At 41.1% G+C, this 19831-nt stretch overlaps 2 protein-coding genes across 4 annotated transcripts in view; both read right to left on the bottom strand.

The window, feature by feature from the left end:
- LOC139545119 (B-cell receptor CD22-like) overlaps window positions 1–19831 on the bottom strand; it is a 176306-nt gene that overhangs the window by 1252 nt on the left and 155223 nt on the right. The window contains exons 1-8 of one of the 3 annotated variants that reach the window (XM_071352532.1): window positions 2886–2988; window positions 2252–2599; window positions 1876–2079; window positions 1350–1688; window positions 1019–1267; window positions 476–739; window positions 199–289; window positions 61–115 (exon numbers count right to left, since the gene is read on the bottom strand). In XM_071352532.1, coding sequence (XP_071208633.1) covers window positions 61–115; window positions 199–289; window positions 476–739; window positions 1019–1267; window positions 1350–1688; window positions 1876–2079; window positions 2252–2599; window positions 2886–2940 — 1605 coding nt within the window. In that variant the 5' untranslated portion in view covers window positions 2941–2988. Of the gene's footprint in view, window positions 1–60; window positions 116–198; window positions 290–475; window positions 740–1018; window positions 1268–1349; window positions 1689–1875; window positions 2080–2251; window positions 2600–2885; window positions 3455–19831 lie in introns of those variants that run through there. The other 2 variants (XM_071352550.1, XM_071352542.1) reach the window with 2 other exon arrangements.
- The window catches only part of LOC139551849 (B-cell receptor CD22-like), a 98986-nt gene continuing 94186 nt past the window's right edge, over window positions 15032–19831 (bottom strand). Inside the window, exon 8 of the mRNA XM_071363207.1 lies at window positions 15032–19561. Coding sequence (XP_071219308.1) covers window positions 19196–19561 — 366 coding nt within the window. The 3' untranslated portion in view covers window positions 15032–19195. The remainder of the gene's footprint in view (window positions 19562–19831) is intronic.

The raw sequence follows: 19831 nt of genomic DNA, 5'->3' as shown, positions 1-19831 counted from the left end.
ATGAGGAAGAAAATGTTCCACAAAGCATACACAGTCATCTTCTGATTCCAACAGACTCACCTGTCCATCATCTGCTGTGTCTCTTGTGTTGGAGGTGGATTTGGAGGCTTGTTTCCTGTTTTGCACATGAATGAATGAATCAATCAATGTTACTAAAGTTAAATAATAAAACAAAAAAAGCATTTTCACTTCACTCACCTGAACCACATGAGTCCAGAGAGACAGAGGATGAGAACCAGAACAACCACTATGATTCCTACAGCTGCAGTCAGAACTGAGGTTTGTTTCCCTACAATAAAATATGGATGATATGAGTACATGTTATGATATAATAAACTTAAATATAGCACATTAATGCAATACGTGTATAATCCAATGTATAGTTATAAACCAAGGTGCAATAAACCCAAGTATAATGATTCAGATTAGCTTGAAACATGTATAAAAACATATTGTATTGAAAATGTAACTTTACCTGCTACAACAATCATCAGAACTGTAGAGTTCATAGATCCTTTTCTATTCTGGGCCTCACAGTAATATTCTCCTCTGTCCTCAGAGATGATGTTAGTGATGCTGTAACTCTGTCCTGATGCTTTTGCTGAGGTTACGTTCTTCTTGTACCAGGTGTATTTGTCCACAGGTGGGTTGGCATCACTGCTGCAGGTCAGAGTCACTGAACTGCCCTCCATTATTTCACCAGAGGGACTGACTGACACTGAGGTGTTCTTTGGGCCATCTGGTGGACAATATGTAACACATTGTTCATACATAGAGCTTTACATGAGGAGCATCATGGAACTTGGACTTGTGATTGAAATAAATGAAATATTAATATAAATATGTATAACTTAGACAATAATGTAACAATACAGTGTTTGTGAAGTATTTGTAGTTAACTACAGTAATGAGATGAGTACATTCATGGAACTTGGACAAAGATTGAAATAATAGATAGAATAGATAAGAGAAGATGTTACTAAAAGAATACAACTGGAGATGTATCACACAGACTCACATCTGACAGTGAGAGTCTCTTCAGGAGAGTGGAGATCCTCATGGCCTTCTACAGCACAGGAGTATCTGCCTGCATCCTCACTGCTGACTGGGTTTAGGAACAGACTGTTAGATTGGTTGGTTACATGTCCATTCTTGTACCAGATGTAGGTGGGGTTGGGGTTGTCAGTCAGAGTACAGGTGGTGCTACAGGTCAGTGTCACCGTCTGTCCCTCTGACACAGTGGCAGGAGTCACCATCACCTGAAGACCTAAATGAAAGAGGATTAAAACACTGAGTATATCATTAAGTAATCATTTTCAGTATTGATAGGATGTGACATGCAGTGTTACCTGTGACAGTCAGAGTTGTTCCAGGGGAGGTGGGCTCCCAGGTTGTCTGATCTGTTCTGAATCTAATCTTATACTCAGCTGAATCCTCCTCTCTCAGCTCTGTGATTCTCAGGGTGGAGTCACTCTGCATATTTCCAAGGTACTCCACACGACCTCCATACCCCGGGTTCAGGATTTGAGGCGCCTCATCAAGTTTTCCTTTTGTATACCATTTTGTTTCAGAGACTGAATGACCCCTGGGAAATGTATAAGAGCAGGGTATGTCCACTGATGACCCCTTCAAGGTACAGACACTCTGATGGGTGTAAGTCACGTGGAAATAACTGTGACCCTCAACAGCTGAAACACAAGTACATTTTTCAAATGGTGTAAGTATTTAGAACTGTAAAATCAACATCCATTACTCTAAATGAAATAGTAGCCCTATTTCATGTCTGTTTCACTGCACATTAACACTGACCTGTGTTATACAATGATGTATTGGATGATTTTGACAGACTTTAAAAGGTGTATTAGTCACACTCACACACTGGATGAGAATTGATGCCATTTACAGCACAGTAGAATCTGTCTTCAGTATTAAAGTAGACTGAGTACGAGGGAGAGGAGGCCCCTTGTACAATCTTACTGTTCTTGTACCAGATGTAGGTGGGGTTACCAGTCAGAGTACAGGTGGTGCTACAGGTCAGTGTCGTTGACCACCATGTAGTGGTCACCTTCACCTGCAGGTCTGGAGTAGATAGTAATAGACAGAGTGATTAAACAGATCAACACTATATATAATATAACTGTACCTGTAACAGACAGAGTGATTAAACAGATCAACACTATATATAATATCACTGTACCTGTAACAGACAGAGTGATTAAACAGATCAATACCATATATAATATCACTGTACCTGTAACAGACAGAGTGACTCCAGGATAGCCAGAATATCTCCCTCCAGTCTGATGTGTTATAAATCTGAACTGGTACGCAGCTGAGTCCCTCTCTCTCAGGTCTGTGATTTTCACGGTGTGGCCATTCGTCTTATCACTTTGGTACGTCACACGACCTTTGTAGTCTGAGTCGTCTCTCAGATTTACATAATTCTCCACAGCATACTTTTTGGTGAACCAGAAGGTTGATGTGACTTTATGATCTCTGGGATATGTGTAAGAGCAGGTCAGCTTCACTGTTGACCCCTTCAAGGTACAGATACTCTGAGTGGTGTATGTAACACTCCAGCCATTCTGACTCAGTACCACTGAAACAGAGTTAGACATCACAAGGACGTTACATTAAGTTCAAGGTCTTTTGACCCACACTAACACTTTGTTCCATAGTTACTGAGTTGAGACATTGATACTCTTTGGTTGAGTGTGAATGGAAACCACAGATAAGCATCATGCAGTGAGATGAGAAAGACAACTGTGAAGTGGTGAAAGTGGAGATGCCAAATGTGAAACCAGTAGAACATGAAAGTGTTATCCTTTTCGAACTATCTGTAGTTTGACAAACCGTGCAACTAAAAGATAAGAATGAGGCTATACCTGCCAAAGACCAGAGAAAGACCCCCAACACACTTCCTGCTGTTCTCAAGGCCATTGTTGCATCTCCCACCCTGCAGTCTTAGAAACATAAACAACAACTCACTCTATAGCTGGTGAATAACTCCACCTGATACATTGAAGTAGAAACTGTAAATGGGGTACAGGTCCTCATTACTGAAAATGAACCAGGCTCATATTGTGTTGTATTGTGCTATATGGTTGTCTATGTGAATACTGTCTGTCTGTAAGTCTATTGCACTATGTATGTAATTTGTGTGACGTGTTACATGTCTGTCTACATCTGTCTATTTAACCTGACATGATGTATGATGCAAAAATAATTTCCTAATGGATCCAATAGTCATCACCATCATCATCATCGTCGTCATCACCACCATCATCACCATCATCATCATCATCAAAAACAACAACAGCAACAATCACTTATTGAACAGATCTGTAGAACTGTAAACATATATTTCTACATTGATTGTTCTGAAGCTGTTTTATTCTCAGAACCCCAAATATAGAAGGATAAATGTTCAATTCTCTACGGTCCGTCAAGCTGTACAGCAGCCTAAAGACTGACCACCAGGCTCAATGACAGCTCCTATCCTCAAGCTGTGAGGCTAAACAGCAAGTTACTCTCTCACTCACACACACACACACACACACACACACACACACACACACACACACACACACACACACACACACACACACACACACACACACACACACACACACACACACACACACACACACACACACACACACACACACACACACACAGTCTTGTAAAACTAACCTTGTGGGGACACAAAATTCCCATTCACAATCCTATTTTCCTTTACCTTAACCCCAAAACCTATTAACCCTAACCCGAACCCTAGCTCCAAACCCTAAACCTAATTCTAACCCTAACACTGATTCTAACTGGTTTAGTCTTATATTTAATATTGAATTTTATTATACCATGCACTTTAACCTAGCACTTATTTTTTGAGCACTTAATCCCTTCATCTCTTGGTGTCACGCCCTGACCATAGAGAGCTGTTTATTCTCTATGTTGGTTGGGGCGTGATAGTGACTAGGGTGGGTCATCTAGGTGATTCATGATTTATGTTGGCCGGGTATGATTTCCAATCAGAGACAGCTGTTTATCGTTGTCTCTGATTGGGGATCATATTTAGGCAGCCATTTCCTCATTGTGTTTCGTGGGATCTTGTCTACAGATAGTTTTCTGTGTGCACACCAGTAGCGCCACGGTTCGCTTGTTCTTTATTGTTTTGTTTGGTGAATTTCAATTCATTAAAAGATGTGGAACTCTACACACGCTGCGCCTTGGTCCAATCATAACGACGATCGTGACACTTGGGGGGGATTATTTATTTAATTGATGTTTTATTATGATTTCATTATAACATTTATTATAATGTTAAACCTTTTAACCTCAGCACTTAATCAATAATTGTCTTCCTCCTGTTTTTGAACTTCGGCCTTTCATGTTCTCCCACCCTCTAGACCGGTTGGATGTACAATATAGAAACGGGGTAGAAAGTTGCAATAGGCCCGTGCAACCCAAGGGTTGATACCAGAATAAACAGAAACCCTCTTAAACCTGACACTGATTCTAACCTTAACCCTAAACCCCCTAGAAATAGCATTTGACCTTGTGGGGACCAACTAAACGTCCCCAGTTGGTCAAATGTTTGTTGGTTTACTATTCCTGTGGGGAAACTATATATACATAATAATGTGGACACCTCCTCAAATGAGTGGATTCAGCTGTTTATGCCACAGCCGTTGCTGACTGGTGTATAACATCGAGCACACAGCCATGCCATCTCCATAGACAAACATTGTCAGTAGAATGGCCTTACTGAAGACTTCAGTGACTTTCAACGTGGCACCGTCAAAGGATGACACCTTTCCAGTTTGACAAATTTCTGCCCTGCTAGAACAGGGTTAACATGGCGGATCAGCCGGACACAAGCCTAAGATCACCATGCGCAATGCCAACCGTTAGCTGGAGTGGTGTAAAACTCGTCACCATTGGACACTGGAGCACTGGAAACGCGTTCTCTGGAGTGATGAATAACGATTCACCATCTGGCAGTTCGACGGACGTTTCTGGGTTTGGTGGATGACAGGAGAACACTACCAGCCCCCCAAAAAGTGCCAGTCGTTTTTTATGGTTCGGGCCCCTTAGTTCCATTGAAAGGAAATCTTAACGATACGGCATACAATGATATTCTAGACAATTATGTGCTTTCAAGTTTGTGGCAACAGTTAGGGGAAGGCCCTTTCCTGTTACAGCATGACAATGCCCCCGTGGATAAAGCGAGGTCCATACAGAAATGGTTTGTCGAGATCGGTGTGGAAGAACTGACAGAGCCCTGACCTCAACCACATTGAACACCTATGGGATGAATTGGAACTTCAACTGCAAACCAAGTCTAATCACCCAACATCAGTGCCCAACCTCACTAATGTCTTGTGGCTGAATGGAAGCAAGTACAAGCGGCAATGTTCCAACATCTAGTGGAAAGCCTTCCCAAACATGTAGGCTGGTATAGCAGGGACCAACTCCATATTAATGCCCATGATTTTTTAATGATTTGTTTGATGAGCAGGTGTCCACATACTTTTGGTAATGTAGTGTAGGTACCTGCATCTGTAGGGAAGGCCCATAAGGCCCATGGAGTCTGTATCAAAGTCTAGAGAGCTGGTTGTTATGGATGTAGAAAAGTTAAAACACACATCCTACACAGTATAGATGTCAACCCTACTACCTATCAGTCTGGTCCTAAAGGGCCGTCAGCTAAGTCAACTGTGTCACACGCAGACACACACACAGGCCCACATGTACACACACACACTGCAGTGCTACAATGTTTGTTTGCAAGTCTTTTTTACCCTGGTAAATCTCTCATCACTATGTAGATCAACACTCCTACACTGAGACACTTTATAAATACTGGCCGGTAAACACAGCTCAAAACTGAACAACAAGTAAAATGATACATTACCCTCAATTATATGACTAATGACTAAAAACAAATAACCCCAAACTATATTTCAAGATATTGACAATTGTACTTACAGAGTGAAGTGAAGGGGAGAGGTCTTGTACAGTGAGTCAGTTAGTGTGAGTTCTGTGGTTGACACACATTTAACTGCCCTTATCCTTCCTCTTTAAGTCATTAACATGCATGATGACTAGATCAGCATGTCAGAAAAGGGATGTTCCTGTATTTCAACAGAAATTGTGCAATAGACTGCATATCTATATGTACTTTTCTTCATTTTAGGAGTGGGACTACATTTTTAAAAATAGCTAAATGTGTCATATTTCCAACGTGATATTTTGACAACACAGAGAACCATTTAAACAACGTGTCGACTACAGAGGGCTTGATGCGGTTGCTAGGTGATTTGTGACACATCTGCAAGCCCTCTATACTATTTAGAATGTGAACAATTTCTTATAATGTGTTGTCTTGTCCTTCTGAGTTCTGTATATACAGGTCAAAGTTCTATGATATCATTTAAACCCCACTCATCAGATGAATCAAATTAATACTGAAGGTTCCAGTGTTCTAGACTAGAGCTCCACCTTCTGGCATCTCAACATTACTGCAGTGTTCTAGACTAGAGCTCCACCTACTGGCATCTCAACATTACTGCAGTGTTCTAGACTAGAGCTCTCCCTACTGGCATCTCAACATTACTGCAGTGTTCTAGACTAGAGCTCTCCCTACTGGCATCTCAACATTACTGCAGTGTTCTAGACTAGAGCTCTCCCTACTGGCATCTCAACATTACTGCAGTGTTCTAGACTAGAGCTCTCCCTACTGGCATCTCAACAATACTGCTGTGTTCTAGACTAGAGCTCTACCTACTGGCATCTCAACATTACTGCAGTGTTCTAGACTAGAGCTCTCCCTACTGGCATCTCAACATTACTGCAGTGTTCTAGACTAGAGCTCTCCCTACTGGCATCTCAACATTACTGCAGTGTTCTAGACTAGAGCTCTCCCTACTGGCATCTCAACATTACTGCAGTGTTCTAGACTAGAGCTCTCCCTACTGGCATCTCAACATTACTGCAGTGTTATAAACTAGAGCTCCACCTTCTGGCATCTCAACATTACTGCAGTGTTCTAGACTAGAGCTCTACCTACTGGCATCTCAACATTACTGCAGTGTTCTAGACTAGAGCTCTCCCTACTGGCATCTCAACATTACTGCACCATCCTAATAATAATGTCCTCATTAATGTTGGATTAATAACAACATAACAAACTGGAAATACATCAGATAAACTAGTGAAAAACTAAACTGTTTACTTGACAAAGTCACAGTTAAGCAAATATACACTGTTGTATTACAATATGCCACTATCATATTCTGTTACACTGTTGTCCCTTGTGTACAATAAAGGAGGCTGGTACAATGAGCATGTCCTTCTATATATCTGCCCACCAGCCTCCTCTACTGGACAGTACAGGTAGTAGCAGAGGCATCAATATCATCACCATCATCATCACCATAGTGATGCTGTGTTGACTGTATAGGCTAATGTACTCTGTTGTCCATATAGGCTAATGCAGCATGTTATCCATATGTAGTATAATGTAGCCTGTTATCCATATATAGTCTAATGTAGCCTGTTATCCATATATAGTCTAATGTAGCATGTTATTCATATATAGTCTAATGTAGCCAGTTATCTATATATAGTCTAATGTAGCCAGTTATCTATATATAGTCTAATGTAGCCAGTTATCCATATCTAGACTAATGTAGCCTGTTATTCATATATAGTCTAATGTAGCATGTTATCTATATATAGTCTAATGTAGCCAGTTATCCATATCTAGTCTAATGTAGCCAGTTATCCATATCTAGACTAATGTAGCCTGTTATTCATATATAGTCTAATGTAGCATGTTATCTATATATAGTCTAATGTAGCCAGTTATCCATATCTAGACTAATGTAGCCTGTTATCCATATATAGTCTAATGTAGCCTGTTATCCATATATAGTCTAATGTAGCCTGTTATCTATATATAGTCTAATGTAGCATGTTATCCATATATAGTCTAATGTAGCATGTTATCCATATATAGTCTAATGTAGCATGTTATCCATATATAGTCTAATGTAGCCTGTTATCCATATGTAGTCTGTTATCCATATATGAGCTACTGATGCCTGTTGTCCATATCGTCTAATGTAGCCTGTTATCCATATAGTCTGTTATCTATATATAGTCTAATGTAGCCTGTTATCTATATATAGTCTACTGTAGCTTGTTATCCATATGATCTAATGTAGCCTGTTATACCTATCGTCTAATGTAGCCTGTTGTCCAGAAACTGTAATGTCCATATAAAGAAGCATAGAATTACATATTAGAACTAATAACTAGTAATTTAATAGGATCTCTGTGTAAAGAACTCTGATATGATTCAGAAGGCCAGTAACAGGTCTATATAGGACAGGAAGGTAGAACAGGAAAGTGACGCTGAGTGTGATCTAAACCATCAAAACCACAACACACCATCACTGTGTCTCATGTTAATCCTACTCCTAAACACAACCCACCATCACTGTGTCTCATGTTAATACTACTCCTAAACACAACCCACCATCACTGTGCCTCATGTTAATACTACTCCTAAACACAACCCACCATCACTGTGTCTCATGTTAATACTACTCCTAAACACAACCCACCATCACTGTGTCTCATGTTAATACTACTCCTAAACACAACCCACCATCACTGTGTCTCATGTTAATACTACTCCTAAACACAACCCACCATCACTGTCTCATGATAATACTACTCCTAAACACCACCCACCATCACTGTGTCTCATGTTAATACTACTCATAAACACAACCCACCATCACTGTGTCTCATGTTAATACTACTCCTAAACACCACCCACCATCACTGTCTCATGGTAATACTACTCATAAACACAACCCACCATCACTGTGTCTCATGTTAATACTACTCCTAAACACAACCTACCATCACTGTGTCTCATGTTAATACTACTCCTAAACACAACCCACCATCACTGTGTCTCATGTTAATACTACTCCTAAACACAACCCACCATCACTGTCTCATGATAATACTACTCCTAAACACCACCCACCATCACTGTGTCTCATGTTAATACTACTCCTAAACACAACCCACCATCACTGTGTCTCATGTTAATACTACTCCTAAACACAACCCACCATCACTGTCTCATGTTAATACTACTCCTAAACACAACCCACCATCACTGTATCTCATGTTAATACTTCTCATAAACACAACCCACCATCACTGTGTCTCATGTTAATACTACTCCTAAACACAACCCACCATCACTGTGTCTCATGTTAATACTACTCCTAAACACAACCCACCATCACTGTGTCTCATGTTAATACTACTCCTAAACACAACCCACCATCACTGTGTCTCGTGTTAATACTACTCCTAAACACAACCCACCATCACTGTGTCTCATGTTAATACTACTCCTAAACACAACCCACCATCACTGTGTATCATGTTAATACTACTCCTAAACATAACCCACCATCACTGTGTCTCATGTTAATACTACTCCTAAACACAACCCACCATCACTGTGTCTCATGTTAATACTACTCCTAAACACAACCCACCATCACTGTGTCTCATGTTAATACTACTCCTAAACACAACCCACCATCACTGTCATGTTAATACTACTCCTAAACACAACCCACCATGTGTCCAAGTAACAGTTAAAATAGCATTCATAATGCTATTCATAAATAGAGATTCATATCCTTTTAGAAATGTCAGTAGATTGATAAACAGATCAAGATAAGAATGAGACCATACCTGCTACAGACCAGAGAAAGACCACCAACACACTTCCTGCTGTTCTCAAGGCCATTGTTGCATCTCCCACCCTGCAGTCTTAGAAACATAAACAACAACTCACTCTATAGCTGGTGAATAACTCCACCTGATACATTGACGTATAAACTGTAAATGGGGTACAGGGCCTCATTACTGAAAATGAACCAGGCTCATATTGTGTTGTGTTGTATTGTGCTATATGGTTGTATATGTGAATACTGTCTGTCTGTAAGTCTATTGCACTATGTATGTAATGTGTGTGACTTGTTGCATGTCTGTCTACATCTGTCTATTTAAGATGATATGTAGTATGATGCAAAAACTATTTCCTAATACAGTAAAGTCCTCACCATCATCATCATCACCATCACCATCATCACCATCATTATAAACAACAACAACTTATTGAACAGATCTTTAGTACTGTGAACACATATTTCTGAATGTTCTGAAGCTGTTTTATTCTCAGAACCCCAAATATAGGAGGATAAATGTTCAATCCTCTACGATCCGTCAAGCTGTACAGCAGCCTAAAGACTGACCACCAGGTTCAATGATAGCTCCTATCCCCAAGCTGAGAGGCTAAACAGAAGTGACTCACAAACACATACACATGCGTACACACACACATACACTGCAGTGTTACAATGTTTGTCTGCATGTCTATTTTACCCTGGTTAATCATCTCATCACTATGTAGATCAACACTCCTACACTAAGACACTTTATGAATACTGGCCCTGATGTAACAACCAAAACACAACTCAAAACATAACAAGAAGTAAAATGATACAATACCTTCAAGTATATGACTTATTACTAAAACAAAAACCAGAAACTATATTTCAAGATATTGTCAAGAGTACTTACAGAGTGAAGTGAAGGGGAGTGAAGAGAAGTGAAGGGGAGAGGTCTTGTACAGTGGGTAGTAAGTGGGAACTGCTAGTAGGTGTCAGTTCTGTGGTTGATACATATTTAAAGTAGAACACAAGTAGCTGATACAGAACTGTCCTTCCTCTTTAAGACATTAACATGCATGAGGACCAGAACAGCATGTCAGAGAAGGGAGGTTACTGTATTAAAATGGGCCCTACATTTCTATAATGGACACAATGTCCCCCATTTCCACTTTTATTTCAATACAGAACCATGTTAACAATATGTTGACTATTCTATATGGAATGTTTATAATATCTCAGAATGTGTTGCCTTGTCCCTCTGAGTTCTACATGGAACAGGTCAAAGTTCCATTTACATTTGGTCAGTTCCATGATGTCATTCATTCTATTCTACAAACACATTCAATGTACACTCCTCATGAGCTGCATCAAAGACCCTGCACTGACCCCCTTTAGTGTCTACAACATGGTTGTTGTAGAGGCGTTGGCCTGGGCAACAACCCCCTCAAGATTCTAATGATGACATCATCTCCATCATCTAACATCAATGATCAAACATGTTTCACAGCTCAGGCCGAGGGGGCGGGGGAAGGAAATCAGAGGAGCACTCCTCTTCACTTTGATTGACACTTAGTCCTACTGTGTGTCCAGTGTGCTGTCTGTGCTGTTTGTCAGAGGACTACAAAAGCGGTGACACCCCCCAACAGCCCCATTCTATCCAAGCTTCCTGTTCCCTTTTAAGGTAGCTACACGGTCCCTCCTCCTCTTCCTCAATCTTCATATTCATTATTCTGTTATTCCTTCTCTTCTTCCTTACTCTGTCATATCCGGACGGTACGTGGTGTTCAGGGTTGCCATGGTTTCCTGTCTCTTCCTCTCTGGTCAGGCTTGTGTTTGAAGCGACACTTGTCACCATAGAAACAGCCGGTGGTCCTCCAGAAGAAACACTCGTCACCATTGATGGGAGCCATCCTCCTGGTCCTGGGAGAGAGCGAGACAAACAGTATGAAAACACAAGCACTTGCACCTGTGCTCCTGCTTCCTCCTTCCATCACTTTGTACATTTCAAAAGTTTATATGAGATGATTGGTAACACTTTAGAATAACTCATAATTATTCATTATAAATGCTTATATATATATGTTTATAAATCGTAGATGATGTTTTGACAGACAGATGGGTGTCCTTACCCTGTGGAGGCGTACTGGGAGGCTGAGGAGGTGTTGAGGCCTATAGGGTTGGTCCTCTGAGGAGAAGGAGGGGTTCTCTGCATCCAGCGGTCTGGGTACCTGATTACCAGCCTGGTGCTCTCCAGCTCCACACCCTGGACAGGAGGACAAACAGCAGGCACATTCCAAATACATGCAATGGGACCAATAGCATAGTCCCACAAGTACAATGGAACCAATAACAAAACTTGTTTTTCCTTTGCTGACAGAAAGGAGTTGAATCGTTGTACTTTTCTCTCTGTGTTGAACGATGGTGATACTATTTAAAGCTCTAAACTGAAGCTCTAAACTGAAGGCTCTTGACTCTGTGTATCATGCAGAGACGTCTAACTCACCATTGAGATCTCTACTGTGCTGTCAGGTGGACATCAGTAGCAACACGCAGGCTCATACACTGGTACATTCTTATTCAGAAGACCATTTAAGGAAAACTGAGGGGAGGGGAGGGGAGGTAGATGAGATGAAGTGAGAGTGAAGGGAGGAAAGGATGGGGAGATAGAAGGAGTGGAGAGAGGGAGAAGACAGACCGACACACACACACACACACAATCAGCAATGTCCACGTTCACAGTAGAAAGCTCAGACACTGACCTTCAACCCCATTGGTGCACTCCCCTTGAGGAAGTATCCCTTTGGCGAATCAGGGGTTGAGCTGGATGGACTTCTGAGCATCTGATAGGATAGAGGGGTAGAGCTCCAGACACCAGTAGCAGTATAAACCATATTCCCAAAGAACCAAAGAAATACAAGAAATGAGATCAAAGTAGAAATAGTCCATCCAGACCTTTACCACCTAGTAAATCTGTTGGACCACTTACATTAGAGTTCTCCTGCAGTAGTCTAGGGAGTGACACACCCATACCACACACACACACACACACACACACACACACACACACACACACACACACACACACACACACACACACACACACACACACACACACACACACACACACACACACACACACACACACACACACACACACACACACACACACACACACACACACACACACACACACACACAGACCTTTACCACCTAGTAAATCTGTTGGACCACTTACATTAGAGTACTCCTGCAATAGTCTAGGGAGCAACATACCCATACCACACACACACACACACACACACACACACACACACAAGCAAAAACACACACATACACACAAAAACACACACACGCACACACACATTTAAACACACATATACACACACAAACACAAGCAAACACACACATACACACACACACACACAAAAACACACACGCACAAACACATATAAACAGAAACACACACACACACACACACACACACACACACACACAACGTCTGAACTACCGGGAAAGACTCTGGCAAGTTCCAGACTCAGTGTGTGTTTACGTGTGTGTGCGCGTGCATGCATGTTCGTGTGTGTGTTTGTTGATGAACAGTGCTGATTGTTGATCTATTACAGTTTATCTCCTGACAGTAATGGAGTATGCCTGGCTGGCCTATAGGCTAGCCACTCATGCATTATGTTGCTCAATGGCGCCATCATGTGTACAATAGGCAGAAATACAAGAAACATTATTTATTTATTTGTTGTCTATTTATTGTCTAACTTTGAGCTTATTTACAACATGATACTTGTACTGTATTCAATGTAAAAAAATTATTTAAAAAAAAGCAAAATGTAATGTATCTAAAATAGGTAATAATTCATAATTTGATAATAAAACAAGCAATATTATTACACTGAACAATATGGTATAACATAATATAAAATGCCCAATAATATCTGACACCAATACAAAGTAAAACGTATTTAAACAAATCAGGAGCAACTCCAGAGCTAAAATTATTTAAAAGCTCTTATCAATATTATTCCTTTTGTGTCACTAAAACAAGCCAATACTTTATCTATTATCAAAAATCTGGAATTGGCTAAATCCCATAGAAAAAGATCAAAAACAGATAAGTACACAAGAAAAGTTGGCTATTTATTAAGCGGAGCTAGTTCAGAAAGGAAACCCGAGTGCCCGCCTCAACGGAGATTGCACCAATTAGAGGCTAGGATCATTCACGACTTCCTTATTGACCGGGTCTGCTCTTACATCCTTCTGCCGCTTGCTGCTACTAAGCCCTGGCTTCTTTTTCTCTATTGACTCTGCTGCTGTAACTAGCTGTTTCTCGCTATGCTGCTGATTTCTGATATAATGTTTTCTTTGTAAGTGCTCGCTAGCTGTGTTTGAACCTCGCCCGCATCGTTCAATATGCTCATGTTGTAATGCTTGGCTGCTGCGGTGATGTGATTAATTGCGAGGATCAACCATGTTGCTGCTCTGTTTTCAGTTAATAGCTGGATACAAACTAGCTAGCTAAGTAGAATTAGCCTCAGGAGTAGTCTATCATATAGCCTACTTGTTTGTTCCCAATACCAGGGTCAGTGTGCTCCGCGAACCATCATGGAGAATAGTCCTTCATCCATACAAGGAGGAAGTAGTCTATGCTAGACTAGCATACAGGCTATGTGTTGCTATACAGTGAGTGAGAAGCAATATTTTCTGATCATAAGCAGAAGATGTTGTTTATCACAGTGATTCAGTAGTATTTCAGTCTGTGGACGTTAACTAGTTTAGTACAGTATGTGTCCAGCTCACGAAACCGCTGAAATCAATGCACACTATCAGCCATAGCTTACATTTTACAGGTCATCCCAGTCACATTAGTCAGTGTGACTTTCGCCGACAGTCACTATTCAAATGTTGTACAAAATATTTCTGGTTATTATTCTTGGAACCCTATTCCCTTACACAGTTTAAACTAGAAGCCTTCAAATGAACTTGCAGACTGGTCTGGACTAGTGCATTTGTATAGTTACACTTTAGCTGCACTTCTACTCTGATTTGCTCAGAGCGTCTGCTAGCTCATTAGTGCAGGGGTTCTTCAACCTTTTCAGCCTGGGACCGAATGCAACATTCTGTGTTTTCCTGGGACCCAAACTCAGGAAAATATGCAACTATACATAATTATCAGTACATGTCATTGCCCTTATGCCTAAAACAAATGCAATATAGACAAAAACAAATAACAATGAAATTAAATATCCATATAAATATGTATTAATGTTTATTTTCCTCCATTAAAAACATATCTGTCTAGGTTGGAACTGTTGCTGTTAAAATACAATAAATAATTTTAATTCTGAATTGAAATAAAAGGATTGATCACATCACACAGATGAATAACAGAACACACACACAGGCTTTTTGATAGTGCAACCCTAAGTAACAGTACAGATGAAAAATGATCAGGCCTACTGTACATCTTACTGTAGAAATGATTGTTGAAAGTCTAGGTTGGAACTGTTGCTGTTAAACTACAATACATCTTTTTTTATTCTGAACTGGAATAAACGGATTGATCACATCTGTAGACCAGAAAACCCCAACACAGTCCTAATGAGAGCAGGTCTATTCTGGGCTCTGTTTTTGACAGTGCAATACTGAGGTTCTGCTCAGCCTTGAAACTGTTTCTGTACTTGTTTTTTAAGTATGTCAGAGTTGAGAACCCTGACTCACATAGGTATGTGGTGCCAAACTGGACCAGAACATCTACTGCTTTCTCAGTCAGGCAGGAGACCGCTTCCTACTGTAGATGAGAAACCCAGAACTGTGGGAGTGCGTTTGCCTCAAAAAGTATCTTGCTTCAATCAGTTTATTCCAGTTAAGATTAACAATTATTATTGTATTTTAAACAGCAACAGTTCCCACCTAGACTAGTTTTCGACAATAAATTCTACAGTAAGATGTAAAGTAGGCCTGATCCTTTTTAATTTTCATCTGTTCTGTTACTAGGGGTTGCACTATCAGTAGCTAGCTTGCTTTGGCGAATGTTAGCTATTAGCTGTGTACAAGGCCAGGGGATTGAAAGAGAAACTCACATCTACTACTATGAGAGTTAGTTAGTACTCCCTTATTACTGCTTATCACCTGTTATAAAATGCCAACAATCTGAACGACAGCGCTGCGTCGTGTGTAGCCGAGTGATCTTCAAGAAAACCGCAGAAAAAGAGATCCGGTACACAACTGATGCACACAGGCATCTCCCTCTCACACTCGCGCAGCTGCGAAACTGAGCATAGACCGCTGCTTAAGCAGAAAGCACATTGAACAGAGAGCGCAGATGCACTTGGCCAAATCAATTCCAGTAATTAATGAAATAATGATGTATTTACACTGACACGTCGCGACCCACCATTAACAGGTCCGTGACCCAACTTTAAGAAAGGCTGCATTAGTGCATACTGACTGGTTGCATCACCGACTGTTATGGCAACTGCTCGGCCTCCGACCAAAAGGCGTGTATGGCCCAGTACATCACTGGGGCCAAGCTTCCTGCCATCCAGGACCTCTAACCTGGCGGTGTCAGAGGAAGGCCATAAAAATTGTCAGACTCCAGCCACCCCAGTCATAGGCTGTTCTCTTTGCTACCGCACGGCAAACGGTTCCGGACCGCCAAGTCTAGGTCCAAAAGGCTTCTTAACAGCTTCTACCCCCAAGCCATAAGACTCCTGAACAGCTAATCAAAGGGCTACCCAGACGCTGCTGCAACACTCTGTTTATTATCTCTGCATAGTCACTTTAACTCTACCTACATGTACATATTACCTCAACTAACCGGTGCCCCCCAAATTGACTCTGTACGATACCCCCTGTAGAGGGGTTGGGTTAAATGCAGAAGACAAATTTCAGTTGAATGCATTCAGTTGTACAATTGACTAGGTACCCCCGTTCCCTTTATATAGCCTCTCTAATGTTATTTTAGTGCTGTTGTTTAATTATTTGTTACTTTAATTTTCAATTTTTTACTTAACACTTATTTTTTCGTAACTTCTGAAAGCATAGTTGGTTAAGGGGCTTGTAAGTAAGCATTTCCCTGTAAGATCTACACCTGTTGTATTCCGCACATGTGACAAATACAATTTGATACTGTTGCATGAGTCACATTATTAGTTTCCATTTTATGGTATAATTTGTGTCACTACTATTTACTTCATCCTTATCTGCAACAGTAGGTTCAGGCTCTGATTTATTAGCCATGTTCTAATCCTGTTATGTATTTTACATAGGTAGTCCTCCCTGTCGGTCCATCTTTACATTGTATGCTACTGTAGCGATCACTTCATTCTAGTCATTGTGTATTAACTACTGTTATTCATTCTTATTAATCTTCTGCTAGTAATACATTTACGCGTGTTATCATGTATGCTTGTACATAGTGAGTATGCAGGCATCTTATACCCTGATGAGACTCACTCTGCTACAGTAGTTTTAGTGAGAGTGGGTCATATCTACCACCATCGGGCTGGCCCAAATGCTGTTGGCCGCTATATGCGCTGTTCAGCAGTCGAGCATTACTGGGTCTTTTTATCATTAAGCATATATTCATAGATGTACGGCATCATTTAAAATGTCATACTACTTCTTGAACCTAACTTTCTTCCTCAGATTTCAAGTTATCACATTGGACCTTAGTGGGGAAGCTGATGCTGTGATTACTAATCAAGGCTAGCTATAATTTCAGCTGTGTTGGATGGGATGTTGATACTAGCATTACCTAGCGTGTGGTGGTCTTACTGTAGTTTCAGCTGTGTTGGATGGGATGTTGATACTAGCATTACCTAGCATGTGGTGGTCTTACTATAGTTTCAGCTGTGTTGGATGGGATGTTGATACTAGCATTACCTAGCATGTGGTGGTCTTACTATAGTTTCAGCTGTGTTGGATAGGATGTTGATACTAGCATTACCTAGCGTGTGGTGGTCTTACTGTAGTTTCAGCTGTGTTGGATGGGATGTTGATACTAGCATTACCTAGCATGTGGTGGTCTTACTATAGTTTCAGCTGTGTTGGATGGGATGTTGATACTAGCATTACCTAGCATGTGGTGGTCTTACTATAGTTTCAGCTGTGTTGGATGGGGTGTTGATACTAGCATTACCTAGCATGTGGTGGTCTTACTATAGTTTCAGCTGTGTTGGATGGCACGTTGATAGTAGCATCACCTAGCATGTGGTGGTCTTACTATAGGTTCAGCTGTGTTGGATGGGATGTTGATACTAGCATTAACTAGCATGTGGTGGTCTTACTATAGTTTCAGCTGTGTTGGATGGGGTGTTGATACTAGCATTACCTAGCATGTGGTGGTCTTACTATAGTTTCAGCTGTGTTGGATGGGGTGTTGATACTAGCATTACCTAGCATGTGGTGGTCTTACTATAGTTTCAGCTGTGTTGGATGGGGTGCTGATACTAGCATTACCTAGCATGCGGTGGGCTTACTATAGTTTCAGCTGTGTTGAATGGGATGTTGATACTAGCATTACCTAGCATGCGGTGGGCTTACTATAGTTTCAGCTGTGTTGGATGGGCTGTTGATACTAGCATTACCTAGCATGCGGTGGGCTTACTAAACACCTGAAGGAGCAGAGCTAATGAATAGTTCAACATATTTCTACATGAAATGTAATCAAATCTGTAAATAGCAAAATCTTAGAGAAAAATAGCAGAAGCATAAACTATCCCATTTATCATCTATATACAAACTGTATTTATCATCTATATACATACTGTATTGATCATCTAGATACATACTGTATTTATCATTAGGATAACAATCTAAATTCCAGCATTCACTCAAAAGTTAAAGGTCATTGTCTGGAAAACCTAATAGATAAGAAAGCATAATGATAGTAAGAGAATAGCATTGTGAGGCCTAGCTTTGGTTTGATGCTGTAGCTCTTCAGTCCAGGTTCTGTGGTGGTTCTCTTCAGTCCAGGTTCTGTGGTGGTTCTCTTCAGTCCAGGTTCTGTGGTGGTTCTCTTCTGTCAAAGTTCTGTGGTGGGTCTCTTCAGTCAGGTTCTGTCGTGGTTTTCTTCAGTCCAGGTTCTGTGGTGGTTCTCTTCAGTCCAGGTACTGTGATGGTTCTCTTCAGTCCAGGTTCTGTGGTGGTTCGCTCCAGTTCTCATAATCGGAGGGCTCAGCATCTATCTGAGAGGCTGTGTCACTGTCCAGGTTCTGTGGTGGTTCTCTCCAGTTCTCATAATCGGAGGGCTCAGCATCTATCTGAGAGGCTGTGTCACTGTCCAGGTTCTGTGGTGGTTCTCTCCAGTTCTCATAATCGGAGGGCTCAGCATCTTTCTGAGAGGCTGTGTCACTGTCCAGGTTCTGTGGTGGTTCTCTTCAATCCAGGTTCTGTGGTGGTTCTCTTCAGTTCTCATAATCGGAGGGCTCAGCATCTATCTGAGAGGCTGTGTCACTGTCCAGGTTCTGTGGTGGTTCTCTCCAGTTCTCATAATCGGAGGGCTCAGCATCTTTCTGAGAGGCTGTGTCACTGTCCAGGTTCTGAGGTGGTTCTCTCCAGTTCTCATAATCGGAGGGCTCAGCATCTTTCTGAGAGGCTGTGTCACTGTCCAGGTTCTGTGGTGGTTCTCTCCAGTTCTCATAATCGGAGGGCTCAGCATCTTTCTGAGAGGCTGTGTCACTGTCCAGGTTCTGTGGTGGTTCTCTCCAGTTCTCATAATCGGAGGGCTCAGCATCTTTCTGAGGGGCTGTGTCACAAGGGAGTCCCTTAATCTGAAAGAAGACACTCTGAATTAGCACTTTACGAACCACTCCCTCTACATTTTTATGTAAATACATTTTCTTACTGTCTATGTTATTAGGATTAAAATAACTTCAGTTGTTTACATTATTACCTGTGTGTCTGCCATGGCATCACTTCCTCCTGTGGATCTCCTGTAAAGAGGGACAGAGTGAGTTCTGCTCTCTACTGACCTCTAGTGGAAGTTGATATGTTACTAATACAGTAGATGTAAATGGCTGGCTCACCTCTTCATATAGCAG

This window comes from Salvelinus alpinus, chromosome 2 (assembly GCF_045679555.1).
Source record: "Salvelinus alpinus chromosome 2, SLU_Salpinus.1, whole genome shotgun sequence".
Classification (NCBI taxonomy): Eukaryota; Metazoa; Chordata; class Actinopteri; order Salmoniformes; family Salmonidae; genus Salvelinus; species Salvelinus alpinus.
Note: the sequence above shows the minus strand (reverse complement) of the source record. Positions and strands in the feature narration are given on the sequence as shown.